The sequence below is a fragment of the Xiphias gladius genome, chromosome 12 (assembly GCF_016859285.1).
Source record: "Xiphias gladius isolate SHS-SW01 ecotype Sanya breed wild chromosome 12, ASM1685928v1, whole genome shotgun sequence".
In the NCBI taxonomy this organism is placed as follows: Eukaryota; Metazoa; Chordata; class Actinopteri; order Istiophoriformes; family Xiphiidae; genus Xiphias; species Xiphias gladius.
This window is the reverse complement of record NC_053411.1, coordinates 9373613-9391787: the sequence shown is the minus strand read 5'-3', so window position 1 is coordinate 9391787 and position 18175 is coordinate 9373613. Positions and strand designations below refer to the sequence as shown.

Sequence of the window (18175 nt, the reverse complement as noted above, 5' to 3'; positions counted from 1 at the left end):
CTTACATTCACCAAAAAGGGAAAGCGTCATAATGTTCACTTTCCATCTCATTAAGAATCCATAACAAGGTCAGTGAACTGCTTTTTGTTTCTAAAAATTGACACCTACTCCACAGTTCAGACCAAGTGTTAGTGTTTCTTTGCATTTAAAACTTAACACAATGTAAACCGGAGGAAAATTACAATATATTATTTCATTTCCACAACAAAGTTATCAGCAATCAAAAAAAACATTTTCAAAAGCAGGCAGCATAAAATACAAATGTCAAATAAATCAACATAATGAGTTTAAAACTAACAACACATTTATGTAGAGCAATGTATAGCTCTCATTAAACCTTTTTTAGACAACAAAGATTTAAAATGTGCCCACAAAGGAAATGTGCTTCACTTATGTCCACAATCAACAAATCTCCCATCTGGTGTTAACAGGGTTTTGCCTCAAGCCTACATTATCTATAAGACAATCAGATTGCTTTGGTTTTCAGTCAAGCATCTGTGCTTTCAATGTGCAACTAATCTCTTTTGAGTAAGACTTGCCATAAATTCTACAGTTGCTGAGTGGGGTTTATCTCAGGAACTTGCATCAGTTAAAACATTTAAGTAAAAATAATGAAAAGCTAACATATACAGTAGGCAGTGCTCAGAATTTGGCATGGAAGCAAATTGCACTTGCTGTAACACTTCAACTCACCACTTTGCTACCTTAAGCAGTTTAGGCTGTTGAATCACTCAGCATGAAACGTCCAATTTTCTAAATGGCTGCTAAATCCTAATCTACTCCTTTACTTAGATCATCTGATTCTGGTTGACCTAACACAAAGTCCAAGTTGAATGTTCCATGGAGAGAAGGAAATTGTTCGCTTTGCTGCCTTTCTTTGGTAATTTTAGGCTAAGAAGTACTCTGAGGTATCTCTGCTGAGGTATTGGATGACTTTCGGCCTTTCTGCATAATAGAAAAAATTTTGTTTAATTAATCTATGTGATAAAAAATTAAGACATAAAGATACGTTTTCACTTGAATTTGGAGTGACATTAAGTGGCAATTGTTTGATGAGGTGTGTCAAATCGACATCATAAGGAAGATGGTTTCAATGTAAAAAGTAACATGACTTATTTGGTTAGCTATACTGACATAAATGTGAAGCATGTAGGAAAAATAGCCTGACAGCTGTAATCATTTGTCGAAGTAAAGAAGACATTTTTAAGTCTCTCCCCACAATAAATCTCAGTAGTCTATGTAACCACCGTGTTTAGTTTATCATCATTATCCAAAACAGTAGTATTCATCTGATTCCACCCTGAGTTTCAGTGGTGATTTGCTGAAAGAATCACTGTCAATTACAGTTTTATCCACAAAGCAGTCAAGGTCCGTAGGTGAGGGGTCATCTGGGAGGTCTTCTGCTAGAGTGTCCAGGTAACTACCTACAGACAGAGCATCTAGGCCGTCACTGTTCCCATCATTCAAGCTGTTGAAGCTGCCTCGCAGCGAGGTACCGTCCTGGCTGTCTGAAAGGCTGTACAAGCTGCCCGTCAAGCTGCCATCTTGGCTGGCAACGCCTCCTTTGTCTTCTATCATCCAACGGATGGACTCGATGCCCTCGTTGATTGACATTAGCTGCTGCATCAGCTTCACGTCAATGGCTCGCAGATTTGCCTGTGAGTTATACAAAAACATCCCAGTCAGGTCATGGTACTTAAAAATGATTAAAATTTAAAGGAGTATTTGACTTTTTTTTGGGAAATGTACTAATTCTCTTTTGTGCCGAGAATTAGATGAGAAGATTTGATACCATTCTTACATTGTCCAATGAATATGAGGCTACAGCCAGTAGCCGGTAAGCTTAGCTTAGCTTAGCACAAATATGGTAAATAGCTAGCCTGGCTCTGTCCAAAGGTAATAAAATGCACCAATTAGCACATCTGAAGCTCACTATTTAACACTACATTTAAAGACATACATTATTGGTTTTGTAGAGGGTTACATAACGTACTATAAATAGGTAAACAAAGCTAAGCTACCATTTTGCTTGCTGTATTTTATATAACAGATATGAAAATGGTATCAATCTTCTCATCAAACTCTCAGTAAGTGTATTTCCCAAAATGTCTAACTACTTCAGTTACTACATGAAACAGTATGTCCTCAGAAGTAGAATGGAGGTCAACAGAATACCAAACAAGTAGTATCTTCATTGCTAACTATTGTCAGCACTGAGGTTCAAAAAGGCATTTTTTAGGCCCTGGAAAACGAACAACTGAAAGTTGAGATGACTGCTCACACCATATTGTCCATTTAGTAGCTGTTCTTGAGCTTTCAGTCATTTCACAATTGTCGTCAGCAAATGAAACATCAGCTTTCAAGCCATGGTGGACAGGAAGTCCTTAAAATGTTCCTGATATAAAAAAAAAAGGGGGAAATTTAAACATACAACTCCATGACGACTAAGCAAACTCCATCTGCTAATGAAAATCACTTGATATGACTGAAAGCTCCAGAGGAGCTAGTAAAACGACCATGTGTTGAGATTTTTTTTTCTCAACAACAGTAAGCTCTCTTATGTCCTCTCATGGCTAGAACACCGTGTTCTATTTCTTTTAGACTATCAGGCTTTGTTATGAACAACGTCCCTTAACTATGTGGCACCGGAAAGAGGACTTGTAATACTCATGCAATTGCACAGCCAGGAAACACCATTCATCCATGATAATGAATGATATGCCTACTTTACACAGTATGACCATTAATTTAACTCCCTGCCATGACAAACCATGCCATTGATTGTGGAGGGAAGTAGACAGCCTATGGAGTTATTCAAAGGGATTCCCTTGTGTCTACTGGGTGACAAACACCCAGTCAGAACAGCTGTAACATCCTGCCACACTGAAAATGCACTGAGGCAGATGGAGGCAGACAGGGCCGGTATAGTGTTCCAGACAGCTGGCTTGATACAACAGCCTTTCTTTGGAGTGGATTTGCAACCAGCCTTCATGAAGCTCATACTGCGGTCAGCGTGTTTGTTTTGCGAGTGTAACCACCGGCTTTATGCACACATGGAAGTCGAGCAGATGTTGTATCGAAATTTCAGTCCAAGCAGCTATCTCATTTAATTAGAGGCCACCAGTGGGTCGGTATCACAAAATGAGTTTAGGAAACACAATTAGTGCTGCATAGTTTTGTCAGCACTGGATAGTAAAATTGAACTTACAAGATGTTTGATTTGTCATATGAAACCAATAAGGGCAGGTCCCTACCTTTTTTTGGGAACAGCACATTTCACAGTCCATTTTCTCCCTTGATAGGCTGTAGATTATTGCAGCCTCTCAAATAATGTAAAGACTTGGCTGAGCACAATGCTTTTGTCAAAATAGGTGTGTGTGTGTGTGTGTGTGTGTATTTACCAGACTTGTGCACAAAAAGCTGAGCGGCCTGATTGGATTAGTGATTAAGCTGTGAAGGGAGCCTCAAAAAACAGGGAGGCCCAAAATGGCCCAACTGCAAAATGAGCTGTCTAAGAATAACCGACCACTGGTAGAATTAGACTCAATTCATTTTGAAAAAAGTCAATTCATTTTTGCTGATATTAGCACAATTAAATGAATGCACGGCTGCTGGTAAATCTCGCAACAATGGTGGGAATAGAAGTTACTTAAACCAAGTTAAAGGTCGTCACATTTGCAAAGACAAAGTCAGCTACTTAGAGGTCTAAGTTGCTATGTCACATCGACGCAGTCTCTGAGTGGTTGGTAAGTCTGCTGGCCCTGCTGCAGCCTGCAAAAGTCCGGGTCAACTTCGCCATCTGCTCGGGAAGCCTAATACCTTCCGCGACCTTACTTACAACGGGTTTCTTTCTGCCCTGACCCTGGAACACGCGTGGCGTTTGAAGAAAGAAAAAGTGATTTAACGGCGAGTGTTGGCAGACGAAGCCGTGTTATCAGGGATAGGGGGTCGATACACCGCTACAGCTGGATGCCACGGGGCAGTCCGAGTCACGAGAGGGGGCACACAGTCCCCCGGGGCGAGGAGGGTTCCTCGACACGGGCCTGGCGGACGGTCGTGTGCAGGTGCGGGCGGCTCTCCCCTACGGACCAGTTTCACGGCGCCCCCCCTCGCTCGGAACTCTCGATATGTGGACCTGTTCCGCATCCGACATGGGCCTTCCCCCCGCGTTCCGAGGCGGCGTCGCCGACCAACGTAAAACAGTGAAGAAAGCAGACGCGTCGGGATGAACGCACCTGGCCCCGGGGGAACAGTTAGGTTGTGTATGCGGCCACGTCCGAGATTAATTATCTTTCAAATAAAGTTTGTAGATAAATACACAGCTCGGACGAATATGCAGTGAGGAATTATGACCCATCCTGTAATTGAGCTACAAGTCGGATATGCAATATAGTTTTTAGTGGTTGAGGATATTTAAAAAGTGGCACCTTTTCTGTAGAGGCGACTGTAACATTTATAAATAAACAGCTCGTCCCGTAAAACTGGACACAGACAAGGAAACTTACCATCTCTTGTTTCAGGAAGAGCATCTTGCTCTCCAGTCTTTTCAGGTCCGCGGAATTAGCGCAAAATTTGCAGTTCACTAAATGCGGCGCTGCCGGCTTCTCGTCGTGATGTTTTCCTCCTGCGAGAGAGCGAATGAGACTGTCCGGGACCTTTCGACCCAGTTTTGCCTCGATGTCCCTCAGGTCTGGCACGACGTCGCTATCCTCGTCCATCATGAGCTCGTCAGAAAAGGGCTCTGCACGGTACGGTCCGGAACCGGCGGAGGAGGCAAAATTACGGAGCGGCGACCTCGGGGGGACGCGCGCGAGCTACGCGGCCCGAAGAGGAGCTGACTCGAAGTAGCAAGAGGTCGCAACAGGCGCGTGCTCCTCGCAAGCCGCGGTCAGGCAGCTCTCAGGGCGAAGTGCGGAGTCTCTCTCTCTCTCTCTCTCTCTCTCACACACACACATACTAACACACACACACACTTCACCGTCGCTACACCCGCGGACCTCCCGACGAGGCGCCTGACCAGCGGCGAGACGGCTTAGTGACAACGTGCTCCCCGTAGACCCTCCCACACCACCGGGGGAGGGGCGGGGGAGCAGGCTTCCTCTGCAACCGGACACCAGACAGGTGAGGCATTGTAAAAAAAAAAAAAAAAAAAGTTACATGAGGTAATGCATTTTTTTTTTCAAGGGTTACGAACGAGTTGCGCTGGGAGTCCGACCATCGGGCAAAAGGCCAGACCCCGACCCTCCCCACGACCCGGGCTGAGCGCTGCAGCCCGCTCCTTCGTGCATGTGTGTCTGGGACCACATGTGCACATGGCGAGACGAAAGCAAGTACATAAACACCAGGCGCGTGTGCTCCGCGAATGGCGAGAGACTGTATGGAGTGTGCTGCCATTTTGTCGAGTTCATAAATGTATGTATGGGGGGGGGGGTTCTTTTTGAATCACACGAACGAAACGGAACAAAACCACTGTGTGTTAGGCGTCACATTTAATCATTTAAATTATTCGGCATGCACCCAGGTCCGGCAACATTTTGACAAAGTTTGAAAAGTAAAAACAATACAGCATTTATACTGACAGACAGGGGAAAGAAAAAAAAAAAAAAGCATATCCTGTGAGAACACAGTTCAGTAAAGGCCTCGGGGTTACAACCTGTTGACTCTGCAGTTTGCCACATTTCCTCTCAATCCCCACCGCCACGCTTTTCAGAGCTTCATTCATTATTGACAAAAAATTCAGGGTTTGCGGATCAATTTATCCCAATACATCATTTTTAAAAAAAAAAATAAAAGAAACCCATAAAGCGCATCTGTCGTAATAAGTACTGTACAAGCAGTTTCAGAGATTTAACTATTGCACCCCCTCGTGGGCACCGTGGCTCTATTACAGGTGCAGTTTTATTGTTACACACTTATTACTGTCAATCACCTCACTAATGTCGTCATTAAGCAACTAAACTAAACTAAACTAAACTAAACTAAACTAAACTACTGCGTCTGAAGTCAAATAAACACAGAAAGTGTTATAGTCTATAAAAAACACAGTAGAGGTTGTAGATGTTTAAGTGGACTTAAACGTATTGCATGCGTTACTCTGATATTTCCCTCTCTGTCACTTGTTCATAAAGTTACAAAGTTAAAGAACATTCTGGATCGCTTATCAGAACCGGCATTCTGGTAAACCGGATCACCTTTAAAGTGAGACGTCAGGCACGTGTCCGGATAACGCTGCTGATACTTACATGACATTTCAAAAGCCTGACCGGGATCATCGTTGCTCACCAGCCGGTGGCATGACTATTACACCAACACTTTATTTGGTCATGTTCACTTTATTCGAACACCTTTTCCATTTTCAAATTTCCCAGAAATCTGAAAAAACTGCTAAGGGACAACCTCTGCTCCTTTTGCAAAAGTAACACCCTTATAGACTACTGCACGTGTCTTTACCTTTCCATGATAAAAAAAATAGATGTTCAATGAGTGATTTACATCCACATGGGAAATGTAAAAGTAAATTGTTTGCTTCTGCACTATTTTTAAAGAAAAACAAACTATACCGGTTTTTTGATATAGGGACATGAATGCAGTAACAAGTATCAGTTTCAAAAATCTACACGTTTTTTCTGCCGAGAACAGATTCAGGCTTCGGAAAACTGCACAGCTGTGTCATTGCATAAGTAAAGAGAAGAGGCACATAGGTGAGGCTCACGTCCAAACACAGATCTTAGACTACGGATTGGCTTTTGTCATCGTCATACCGCTGGTACTGATCCCCGAGCAGAGGCTGGTGGCCCTCCATCTTGTACGATCGGGCGCGCACGGCACATGTGGTGGCAGCAAAAATGACTGCGACCACCACCAGGGCAGCAACTATTGCAATGGTGAGGATTTCAGTCAGAGTGAAAGGTTGACCTAGAAAAGTTGGGGTAGACGGTTATTACCCTCGCCATCTGCATTTCTTCAAAAGGCAAGATTGAAAGCAGACCCGCAAAAATATGACGGGACCAGAAGTAATCCAGAATGCCTACCTGGCCATTCAGCTTCATAGGAGTAACCGAGATTTTCGGGGGCAGGCACAAACATCTCAGCGTTGGTCACTGGAGGCCAGAAGGGCACCATGTTGTAGCCCCTGTTGTGACCAATGGGGGCATTTTCTTCTGGATACACTGCTGAACCTGTCAATGAATACTCCAAGTTAGCGTTCCAGCTCATCATTGAATCAACAAAGAAGTAAAAAAAAAAATACAGATACTACGAATAGAAGAACAGGAAAAAGGTGCTTTTAGACTAGATTTTGTTGAGAAAAAAAAACACCTGGACTGTGTCTCCTCAACCATTCATCAAAGATGGCATCAGTGTAGGTGTGGAGCAGGACGAAGATGGGGTCATTGGGTGAAAGGTGGGTCTGTCCTCCTGTCCCGTTTAGGAACAGATGGGCCAGGTTGTGGAGGCTCCTAACCACAGGGTCATAGTTCCCCTGGGGGGCACTGTAGCCTGCCAAAACAACATGGAGTAAGCGTAAGAAAGCGCAGAAACACTGCATGAGAGACAGAAAGAGGAAGAAATACCTTCCTCGTCGCTCACCTTCAACTGTGTTTCTGAAGCTTTCGGAGGAGGTGGAGTAGTACGGCGGTGTGTCAAAAGTGTTAACCTGCAGACAGTCCGCCACATCCTGGGGCTCAGGGAGACGCTGGACCATCGGCCTGTTGACATTCCCTGCTGGGTTCCTCCTGATGGGAGTCGTCTCAGTGCCTGGAAGGAGATAGGAAAAGAAACCAGACAAGACAGACTTTGGCAAAAGAATAAAGAGGATCACTGTAACATTACATGGTAAAAGAACAATACTCTTACTGTTACAGATAGTTCCCAGCGTGTCATAGTCTTCCACGCTCTCACAGACGACCCTCCACCGGGAGAAGACGGAGTTGGCACTCAGGGAATTCATGTCAAAACTGCTCCTGGCTCCCATCAGGTCATCTGTGCAGATGTCACATGTGCTTCCTCCGATGGCAAAGTTCCAGTAAGGCAGGGCGAAGGAAGGGTCTTGCAGCATATCCTGGTTGTTAGATATAAATAATTGAAAGGGCGGCCGGGTTAGTGTTTGTGAATGCGAACATCAGCGCGGGGAGCCGGAGCCAGAGCACCAAGGTTATCAGCAGCAGTGTAAGCTTCCGGGGGGTTTGCGGGAGGCTTTATTTTATTATGCGGCTAACAACGTATTCCAATCCCCTTGGGTTGTGTTCAAGGATCCATAAAGTCTCATTTAGTAATGGTGTCATAAGGCAGCGGATAAACAGTTTATATTATTCACACACTGTGATTTGCTGTTAAGACAGTCTATAACAATAGCTGTTAACCACGCAGGAATAAGTCTGCAATACATGAAGACTGGTTCCTTAAAAGCCTCTGTGGAAACCTTACATGCAACATACAACATGCCAGTATAAAGGGAAAAATACGGCATGCGTGTGCAACCGGGCGATAGAGAAGGGATTCGTACAAAGTCGTGAGGCATTTGTATAACTTTATGGAAAGAAAAGACTTTTTCAGGAGTCAGTTTGAGATATGTACAACACATACAGGTAAAGATCAAAATGTGTCCATGCAGTATCCATCAGTGAAATTATACATCACGCTAAAGGGAACGCTGGCCCTTTGCACACCTGCGAATCACTTGCAGTTTTCACCTGAAAAATCTTGATGACTAAGTCACCGGATCCCGGCCTGGAATCCTGGAGTTTTTGATCCGGAGAAGCACTAATGCAGCCCGACTACTGCTCGTGAAGCCAGCCATTAAAACACATTAAGAGAGCTGTTAAGCCGAGGCCAGATTTTTTTGTTTTGTTTTGTTTTTCTGATAAAAAAAAAAACCACCCGCCACATTCTTAAAGTTGCAGGCCTCTACACCAGGTGGGATCCGAGTGTAGTAAGACATTTTTTTATTTGATAAGGTTCATCCCTAACTTGACTTGAAAACTGCCCCTCAGTGCGCTCATTCAACAGAGTACAACAGGAATCACTGTTGTTTTGTTTTTTGGTTTTTTTTCGCGCACCATCTCCAAATCGATGATGTGCCCATAAAACGCTTAGAATCCCACTTGTGCGTCGCTCGCGTGGTAAAAGCATGAAGCTGCGCGGTCAATCGCGATTCCCTTCGCCGATGCAGTTGTGGGGAAGACAGACAAGGGGGGGGGGGCGACAGCTGTGCTGAGGTGGGGTATTAGTCGGTGATATAACGGTAAATTATACATGTGGATAAACTTGTCAGTTGGCGATTGCCCTCAGGCAACCACAAAATAAACCAATTAGATGAGGCTATTTTCCTTATTCCCGTCGACATCAGAACTATTTAACAGAACTATTGCGTGTTCAATTATAGTGCTATTACTCTTCATACAGAGCCCCACCTGCATGTCTCTCTCCAGCTGCAGCAGATGGTACCTGTGCCAAGTCACGAAACCGGGCCCCTCGTGGGAAAAGTCCACTCCCCCGAAACTGGCCTGCCCCGCGCCCAGGAACGTCTTGCCGACGGAGTAGTAGTGGGACCACACGAAGTAATTGTAGACGGTGATGTTCTCAAACTGCATGGTGTTGCCGTCCGGCCCGAAGATCTCCGGGTAGCGCCGCGTGGCGATCACCAGGTCCGGGTGCACCGTGCGCTTGGCCTGGTCCAGCGCGCTCACGAACGCCCGCTTCTCGTCCGCGCTGAGCTGCATCACGTTTCTCCTTACTGGGGGATTATGGCAGAGGGAAAGTGAATTAACTCAGTCAGTCATACATTCATCGGGGGTCGGCTTCTAATGGTTGGGAAAAGCAACGGAGAGTGTGCGTAACAGGCAGTTTGTTTGTTTGTTTTTGGTTTTTTGAGACTTTTCAATATTTCATTCAGCAATGAAATAACTTATTTCAAAGTTTCTGGGTTGTAACTATTCCAGATGCCTTTCGAATTCTTTCATGTGGCCCTATTTTGAACTCATTTTTCTAAAATAATCCGTCTTTGTCAGATCGAAACAGGAGGCCTAGATCAAGTATTTGGACCCAAACCAGCTAACGTGACTCTGAAGTGCTGAAGTGCCGCTGAGCAATGGCTCTCGATCTGCTAGCTGACTTCACGACGTTGCTTCGGGAGTTTGGATAACTGTACCAAGTCCCGAGGAGGCGCACTTACCAACGGAAACCCGCTGGTCACAGTTGGCCCCCGTCCATCCGTGTCGGCAGCGGCCGCAGTTGTACCCGCTAAAGTTCCCGCTACACTGACAGGTACGGTTGAAGAACCGGATGGGCCATCTCTCCCGATCGTCCCGTCCGTCGTGGGGGTACTGAGGCCCGTGCGGCCGCGCGTCCACCGTGATGGACACGCACTGTCCGCGGCCCGTGCTCGAGCCACAGGGGTCGTCGTTGAGTCCGGAGGGAGACGGACAGCACTGTCCGCTCCGGAGTCCCTCGGGTGTCACACACTCTCTGGGGAACTGCGCGCTCACGACCACCGCGCCCATGATCACCAAAAAGCAGCACTGCCACATCGTCCAGCACGGTCGGCAAATTTTACGCACGGCTGCGGCTGATTTAGCGTCGGTTCTACCAACTGGATATTTCTCTGCCAGTACGCACCTCAGCTAACCCTTTATCCAAAATGAACGCGCATCACTTCAACACTTCTGTAATTGCTTTCTCTGTCAACTGAGTGCGTGCGAACGTCCCCCTCCCGTGCGCCTAGACCCCCGCTTGTATTTCCTCCAAAAGCAGCGAACCGTCCACCTTAAATACCGGATTAGCGCATGACTACCCGGATTTTCTTACTCCCGCGTGATCCCATCACATAACAACATCTTTCCTACTGGGGGATGGAGGGAAAGAAGGTAGTGTGATCCGGTCATGCACATTATTATTCTTCTAAAGACTCGTTGGACTTCTGCAGTGGCCTAAATGAGAAACACGACTTGTGATGAACGAGTACACCCCCCGATACATTTAAATGCTTGTAAACGGACTGTAACGTTTCGGCACGGGTTGATGAGCAATGCATGAAAATTAATTTGTTGGGAAGTCATAGGTTTTTATTTGTTTGTTTTTGTTTTCTTTTGCAAATGTAGCCCGTGGCACACAGGCACATGTCTGTGGAATTAAAGTGATCAACTTGGTGCTGCCAGCACACTCAGAAATACAGTATGGATCTTGTTCACACGATCTACTATTGCAATTGTGAACTCTCATTTCGGTCCATTACTGAAAAAAATCAAACAAAAACGAAACAAATAACCAAAAAAAAAAAAAATGTAATTTTGAACATCATGGTTTTCCCAGTGGAGTAAAGAAAGGGCTCGCACTGTATAAAATACCAGAATCGAATCTTGAAAAATAACCCTCAAAGGTTCATGTGTTTGTTAAAGTGATCATATTTCTGGTCATTTGACTTCCCAGAAAGGCCTCTCTCTCAGTCTCCCGCCTCCTCCAGACTGCTTTTAGTGCCACAGGCACGTGAGACATGGAACCATGACTGGTATTTATTCTACAAAAAGGAGGTCTTCTAGGAAAGCAGACTTCTTTGTGTATTTTTCAAATCAAAGTTAATCATGTGTGTCTGCTTCAAACTCCCATGCGTTCCCTCTGCAACACATTTAAATACTCAGTTGAAATACAGGTGCACTATAAATGCTTTTACTTGCTTGAAGAGTCTAGCACTTTGGATTTTTCTTACTGTTTTTAAATCACACAGGCTACTATTTTAAACTGTCACGTACCACTGCGTTTAATCTGTACCATTGTCTTTCATTGCTTTATGTTTGGCTTGCAGCAAACGGCATTCGTGGGACAATCTGATCTGAACTGGTCTTTTGTCCTCTTGATCTATAACACACGGCTCCTCGGAGGCCTCCCTCTGGGTCCCTACACACACACACAAGACAGTGAATTGAAGCCACCTGAGTCTGCTTTCAATGGTGAGCACAGTGGACTTTAGGGGACAAAAGGCATCCATGTTTGTGTCTCCAAGTCGGAGTCATAATTACGACATGGATGTTAATGTGAACGCTCTAGGGGTGGAAACCGGCAATTATGGTAACTCCCATATGACCCGAAAGCACCACATCACCCTTTGTAACTTGTAAATGTCCATATCTTCCAAAAACAACCTTAACAAATCTGTAAGACAGACTTCTGGTTTTACAGTACATTTGTCGCCTCCAAGCCCCAGCTGAGAGAACCCTGATGATGTCCTCAGAGTTGTTTTCTCAGACTTGATAAAACATCTCTAGGCCCCTATAGTAGAACTCTTTTTGGTGGAGAGCGCCTTTAAGGTGTCAGTTAAAATAACACTTCACCAGAAGCTAATCCAGTGTAATGAAATTTAAGCGAAACTGGAGTGGACAAGTATAAAACTGTGTTTAATTCGGCTTCTGAGATGCGCTGTCTGTGCAGCTTTCATTTGAATTCTCCCCCCGATCAACCCCTCCAGTGCGCGCAGCGTTTGTTTATTTGCTTCACTGTTTTGCAGGTGAAGGAGTTGGGCTGAAAATAAAAACGCGGGATGCGCTTTAATGAGTCGACGATACCAGTGGCAAACTCCTGATCACTCTGGTCCGCTGCTGCTATAACCTCGAGGGAGTTTTGTGAGAAGGAAAATGATCGGCACTTATTGTTGACGAAACAGAGGAGTTGAAATGAGGATCAGCGAGGCAGCTTTTTTTCTAAAACAGCCAGAGTCTTACATTCGCCCAACGATTCACTGCAAGCTTACGCTGCGTTGCGGGGAGAGCACTGGATATATTGAACAACAGATTTCAATTCATTATTTCACAAAAACTAGGACGTGTATATCAGATATCCTCGAGGGGATCAACACCCACTAATAAGCAAGCAGATGCTTCACGAATTTACCCATCAAATGGAGGTGATGGGGAGATGCTTCGGGAAAGGAAAAGCAAATCAGTGTCAGGCTTTTAGCTTTAAATGACCACACCTGTTTCCACGTCAAAGACCAGGAATTCCGGCGAGAGTCAAGCAGCAGATAACCCGCATTCATTAAAACAACAAAACAGCCACTAAATGCAGTGCTATTAGCTATTAAATAGCTCTATTAGATGGCAGGCATGCCGAAAACAAACAGCGGTGGGAAATAACAAACACATTTACCTAAGTACAATTTTGAGGCAGAGTATCCATTTTATGCTACTTTATACTTCTACTGACGAGGTAAATATTATTTCACTCTCTTAACCACTATATTTGCCTGACAGGTCTGGATTACTACTTGCTTTTCCGATTACAACTTAACATTAAAAACGGGATAAGACACAATAAATTGTTAAAGATTAAAAACGGTGCTTTCCAATCTTTGTGGCCTGTGACCCCCTTCAAAAAAAAAAACAGTGACCAAAAGCAGACCTTTTGGAGTGGGCCTCACCCCGCTGGAGGGGAGAACCACTGGACTGAGCTAACAATGTAAAGTAGTTACACCTAGCTCCACCTCTACCAGCTACAACAGTGAAATGCTGCTTACGCATTGTCTCATATTAACAGTATTGACAATCTAATAATGTAATACATCATAGTATATCAGTCACACACTTAGGCTACTTGTTCTTTTCATAGTTAAGTACATTTTGCTGATTTTACGTGTATACTTTTACTCAAGCGGGGTTTTGAAGGCATGGCTTTAACCTGTAATAGAATATTTGACATTGTTGTAGTAGTACTTTTATTTAACTAAAGGATATGAATACTCCGTTAATGATCCAACCTGCTGTTTGATGCAGTTTGCTCTAGGATTAAGTTCTGGAGGAAAATTGTCAACTGTGAACATTGTTCTTGGAAAGAGGTGATGAAACTGATACTGTCAGTATTAGTAACGCGCATGTAACCTTGAAAACAATTCATTCATCATTTAAATGTAGACATCAAGCATATTTAAAAAAAAAAAAAAGCACTTTTCTAAGAGGAGAAACTTTCTCTTTTTCTGGTGTGATACTGTGCACTAAAAGGCAAAGTTTCTTAAGCCCGTCACATGTGCTTCACATTGATTACCATAATTCCAGCCGGGATGTATCGTTTCAGAATTGGGGCGTGACGGCGAGGATTACACAAAGCTAGCACTAAGCTCATTCTCATGAAATACATTTGAAAATACAGCCACATTCCTTACATGTGTGAAGTTCCCATATTCCCCATGAGAAATAGTAGGAGGCCAGTTAGCGTGTCAAGGTTGTTATGACCATTTAGACATCATTTGTATGGAGTCTCCGTCTACATTAAAAAAAAAAAAAAAAGACTTAGAGTGAAGAAGTTATTTTGACCTCCCAGTTTTATATTGCCCCTAAATGAATTTTCTATGATTTAACATGATAATAGACTTGTGGGTATTTAGTAATTCAAAGTGCTATTGACCTGAAAATGAACTGCAATGTGTTTAAGCTCACATTTCAGGACAGGAGGAACCGGCTATTTACTGATCATCTTTTGATTAATTCTGTAAGAAGCTTTTATGTTTATGATCTCTCTGCCAGACTTGCGCTCAGTTCACCATAAATGTGTCAAACGAGTGTATATGAATATGATATAGAGCTCATTCAAACCTATTATGATTACACTACAGGTAGTGAGGCAGTAAAATAGGTAGCTGTGATCCAAAACTAATATCCTTTGTTGCCGTATGAGAATTTATCAAATAATTTAGTCTGTAAAAGCTAAGTTTGAGAATTATCTTTAAATTCGTGCACATTAGATTAGATTAACAAGTGTAAACACACATTGAAATGAACATTAACATATGAAAGATGCAAGTATACAAACACAAATGCACCCAAACTGTAACTATGTACGAAAATAAGAAAATTCCACCTTGATATTGTTTAGAAGTCTACTGCATTATTCTGTCATGAGTGCTACACATGTACACACGTCCTCTGTTAGTCTCGTGACCACCACTCATTCCCTTTCATCCCTCCCTCTCCCCCTACCACCATTCTTGTGTGTGCTCACGTCTGTGCATGTGTGCGAATAAACCTTGGGCAGGATAGAGGATCATGTGAGAAGATGTGACTCGGGTTTAATGGTAATCCTTGCCCTTGGTAAAAATGGCACAGTGGGAGTCATTAAGAGGGAGCTATGCAAGTGGTTCATATGACTGTCTGCCTATCTCTCTCATCTCCCCTTTCCTGTCTTCTAAGACAATGCCTGCTACTGCTTGTCATTCTCCTTCCCTTTGTCATCACAGGCCGTTTTCATGCCACTCATTTCATCTCAGCCCCCGCGTTTCCTCGTGTTCATTTGCTTCCCTGTTAATGAGGGAAAAATATAAATATTTTTCACAGTCTCCAAGAATGAGTCCCGTCTGGTGCTACGGTTATAGCTTGAGGTATCAGTGATGTAACAAGACTAAGAGTCTGCAGCCATGCTAGAAAGCTCTGTGAGGCTGCAGTCCGGCACAGCAGCGCTTTGAGCTGAATGTTAACATCAGAATGCTAGCATGCTCACAGGGTCTGTGCTAACATGCCGATGTTTAGCACAATGTTGCAACATCGTGTGAAGTGCTAATTGGCCAAAGTACAGCTGAGGCTGATGGTCATTATTTTTGCAGGTATGTAGTCATAAGCCAAAGTATTGGAAAAACTGAAATTTTGACATGAGGATGGTGCTGGATGAAAAGCCAGGGGATTACCAAAGTTATTACATTTCATCCTGAGGGGGACATGGGTGTGTTTGCCAAATTTCATGGAAAAGCCTCCAGTAGTTGTTGAGATATTCCACTCAAAACCACAAATGTTAACCTCATGGTGAGGATGAACTTCTGAAATGAATACATTCATTAATTTCAGAAGTTCATCCTCCCTGCACTAAAACAATTGTGGCATATCATCAAGTAGCTGTTTGAGACATTTCAATGGAGAAGTTAAGAAACTCTGACCTGCTGGGGCTGCTAGATGAAAAGCGCAGGATCACCAAAGTCACGAGGATTCTTCCGCTGGACACAGTGGATGTGTGTACTAACTGTCATGGCAATCCGTCCAACGGTTGTGGAGACGTTTCACTCAAAAACAAACAACGTCAACCTCGTGGTGGGGCTTCAAGGAAAAGTCAGGGCATAACCAAAGCCGTCCTGTTATGGACCATAAATGTCTGTGCAAATGTCTGTGCAAAATTTCATGGGAATCCAATAGCTGTGGAAATATTTCAGTCTGGAGGAAAGTTAGCGGACCGACCAAAAGGCCGACACTGCCATCGGCCAAACAAAAAGTCAAATTCAGTTTATCACTAAAATAAAAGATTTGTACTCCGAGAGAGAATATTCTGTCTGATCTATGATAGCTATATAGATTATACAGAAGATAGGCAGGGTGAAAATGATTCTATATTAGTTTTTGATAGAGGTTGGGCTGCTATTTTATACCATGTTCCAAATCACTGAGATGTAATTAGTCCATTATGAACAGAGAATGAAAAACCTTAAGAGGCTGAAAATATATACATGCAGTATGAGTTTAACAGAAAGTTTAACAGAAAGTTCGCTACGTAATTGAGCTGGGAGTGAACTGAGGTCTATCCGGTGGGGATGTCTGCTTACGGAATAAAGGAGACTCATGACCAAAGCCACAGGGGTTGAGGCCTGGAGCAGTGAGAGTGTGTGTGTGTGTGTGTGTGGGTGTGTGAGACTGTGGGGGGTTCTTATCTCCCTGCATCCTGCAGACTGCATAGTTTTTTTGTTTCATTTCTTAAACTGCTTGCATATCATAATTTGTATGTACCGGCAGCTACAGCTGCAAACCTCTCCTCTTGGCACAAAACAATGAAGAATGTGTGTGTACCTCAAGTGAAATACCAAAACTAATGCAAAGACCAATGATGTGTGATATAAGTGCAATATAAATGACAATTTCTCACATACATTGGCAATTGTCACGACTGATATATTTATGCTGAGGAGAAATCCATTTGGATCCTTGAATGGAAAAAATGAAAAAAAAAACAAAACAAACTCTCTACTAAGGTTCACACTGTATCTGGTGCAGGAATAAGAAAAAGCTTCGGAATAAGGGAATGCATTTTTGTTCCAAAATATATAAGCCTAAGTGCTGGGAGAGACAACAGAGACTTTTCACCCATAAAACAATTAATTCTCACAACGGAATTTTCTTCTGTGATAAGCATATTAACAGTCACAAGCTTGAAATCCAACACAAATTAGTTGTGCTCTGTAGCAGGGAAACAGCGGATGTAGATGTGAAAGAATACAACTAATTTGACTATGATTTAAATAAAAAAAAAAAACATGAAAAGGCAGTGGAATGAAACAATGAGAAAAACATATTTATTTATTTATTTTTTTAACAAAACGGCCCTCAACTTTGCCTGAAATGGATCTCAGCATCACAGGTGTAATACAGCGTAGTAACCAGCAGAGGACAGTGACATCTCATGTTTGCGCCAAGACAACTGGGCGGGCATCCATCCACTGAACACAGACTGTGTCTTATAGACACAAAATTACTCTTTTTTTTTGTTTATGCCATCATTTACCTGTAAACAACATTTACCTTGAGGAATTTAGCTTCTAGATGATAACCCCAGAGGCTCTCAATACCCTTCTTACCTCATCATTATTAAAAATGTCCCAATTCCAAGTTCACAGACATTTTTGATGCAAGCAAAGTCTTTACGGTTACAGTTTTGTAACTCCCACACTCACACTGCAAGCACCTAAACTTTTATATTGGAACACTGGAAGTGTGCAAAGTTTTCTGGCTAAAGATAAATATGTGAACGAAAGAAAAAAGGTAAAAGTGCTTTCCCCTACAAGCTTTTTCCGAACTTTTTAGTGCCGTACTTCACATCAGTTTTGCAGAAATACAGTGTAAGCATTTTATATGTGAGTCGGAGAGATCTTCATTTGTTCCACCAGTGAACTCCTCAAAACGTAGTGCCGGCTCGAAGTGGACTGACATGCTGATGAATAGTGAGAGTTAGTCCCTCGAATGAAGGCCTCCACGGATATTGGGACACTGTCTACTTAGCACATGCACCGGCACCTTAAATCTGCTGCTTCCAATACCGAAGCACTTCAGGTGATTAACATAGCAATAATTTAAACAGCAGAGGTGCCGTGACCAGGCATTAGCAATAAAACACAGAGATCTACCGCCCAGACTGCTGCTACCACTTTATTGCTTTTTAACAGTCG

At 43.4% G+C, this 18175-nt stretch overlaps 2 protein-coding genes across 2 annotated transcripts; both read right to left on the bottom strand.

The window, feature by feature from the left end:
- Window positions 1-163: 163 nt before the first annotated feature.
- On the bottom strand, window positions 164-4906 carry LOC120797668 (leucine rich adaptor protein 1-like). The gene is made up of 2 exons (XM_040141522.1): window positions 4506-4906; window positions 164-1656 (listed from the first exon to the last, which is right to left on the bottom strand). Exons 1-2 carry the CDS (start codon window positions 4719-4721, stop codon window positions 1267-1269), a joined length of 606 nt encoding a protein of 201 aa, XP_039997456.1. The 5' UTR covers window positions 4722-4906; the 3' UTR covers window positions 164-1266.
- Window positions 4907-5598: 692 nt separating this feature from the next.
- Window positions 5599-10526, bottom strand: LOC120797450 (5,6-dihydroxyindole-2-carboxylic acid oxidase-like). Its single transcript, XM_040141134.1, has 7 exons — window positions 10172-10526; window positions 9411-9733; window positions 7855-8059; window positions 7588-7755; window positions 7318-7497; window positions 7032-7178; window positions 5599-6915 (listed from the first exon to the last, which is right to left on the bottom strand). The coding sequence occupies exons 1-7, from the start codon at window positions 10524-10526 to the stop codon at window positions 6728-6730; spliced, it is 1566 nt and encodes a 521-aa protein (XP_039997068.1). The 3' UTR covers window positions 5599-6727.
- Between the last annotated feature and the right edge of the window lie 7649 nt (window positions 10527-18175).

Bases quoted from the DNA above. Each gene is read 5' to 3' on its own strand.
- LOC120797668 (XM_040141522.1), bottom strand. From the start codon at position 4,721: ATGATGGACGAGGATAGCGACGTCGTGCCAGACCTGAGGGACATCGAG. The intron at 1,657-4,505 runs GTAAGTTTCCTT...TATAACTCACAG, and splicing joins TCTTCCTGAAACAAGAGATG to GCAAATCTGCGAGCCATTGA.
- LOC120797450 (XM_040141134.1), bottom strand. From the start codon at position 10,526: ATGTGGCAGTGCTGCTTTTTGGTGATCATGGGCGCGGTGGTCGTGAGC. The intron at 8,060-9,410 runs GTGGGGCTCTGT...TCTAACAACCAG, and splicing joins AGCTGGAGAGAGACATGCAG to GATATGCTGCAAGACCCTTC. The intron at 6,916-7,031 runs GTAGGCATTCTG...CAACTTTTCTAG, and splicing joins CTATGAAGCTGAATGGCCAG to GTCAACCTTTCACTCTGACT.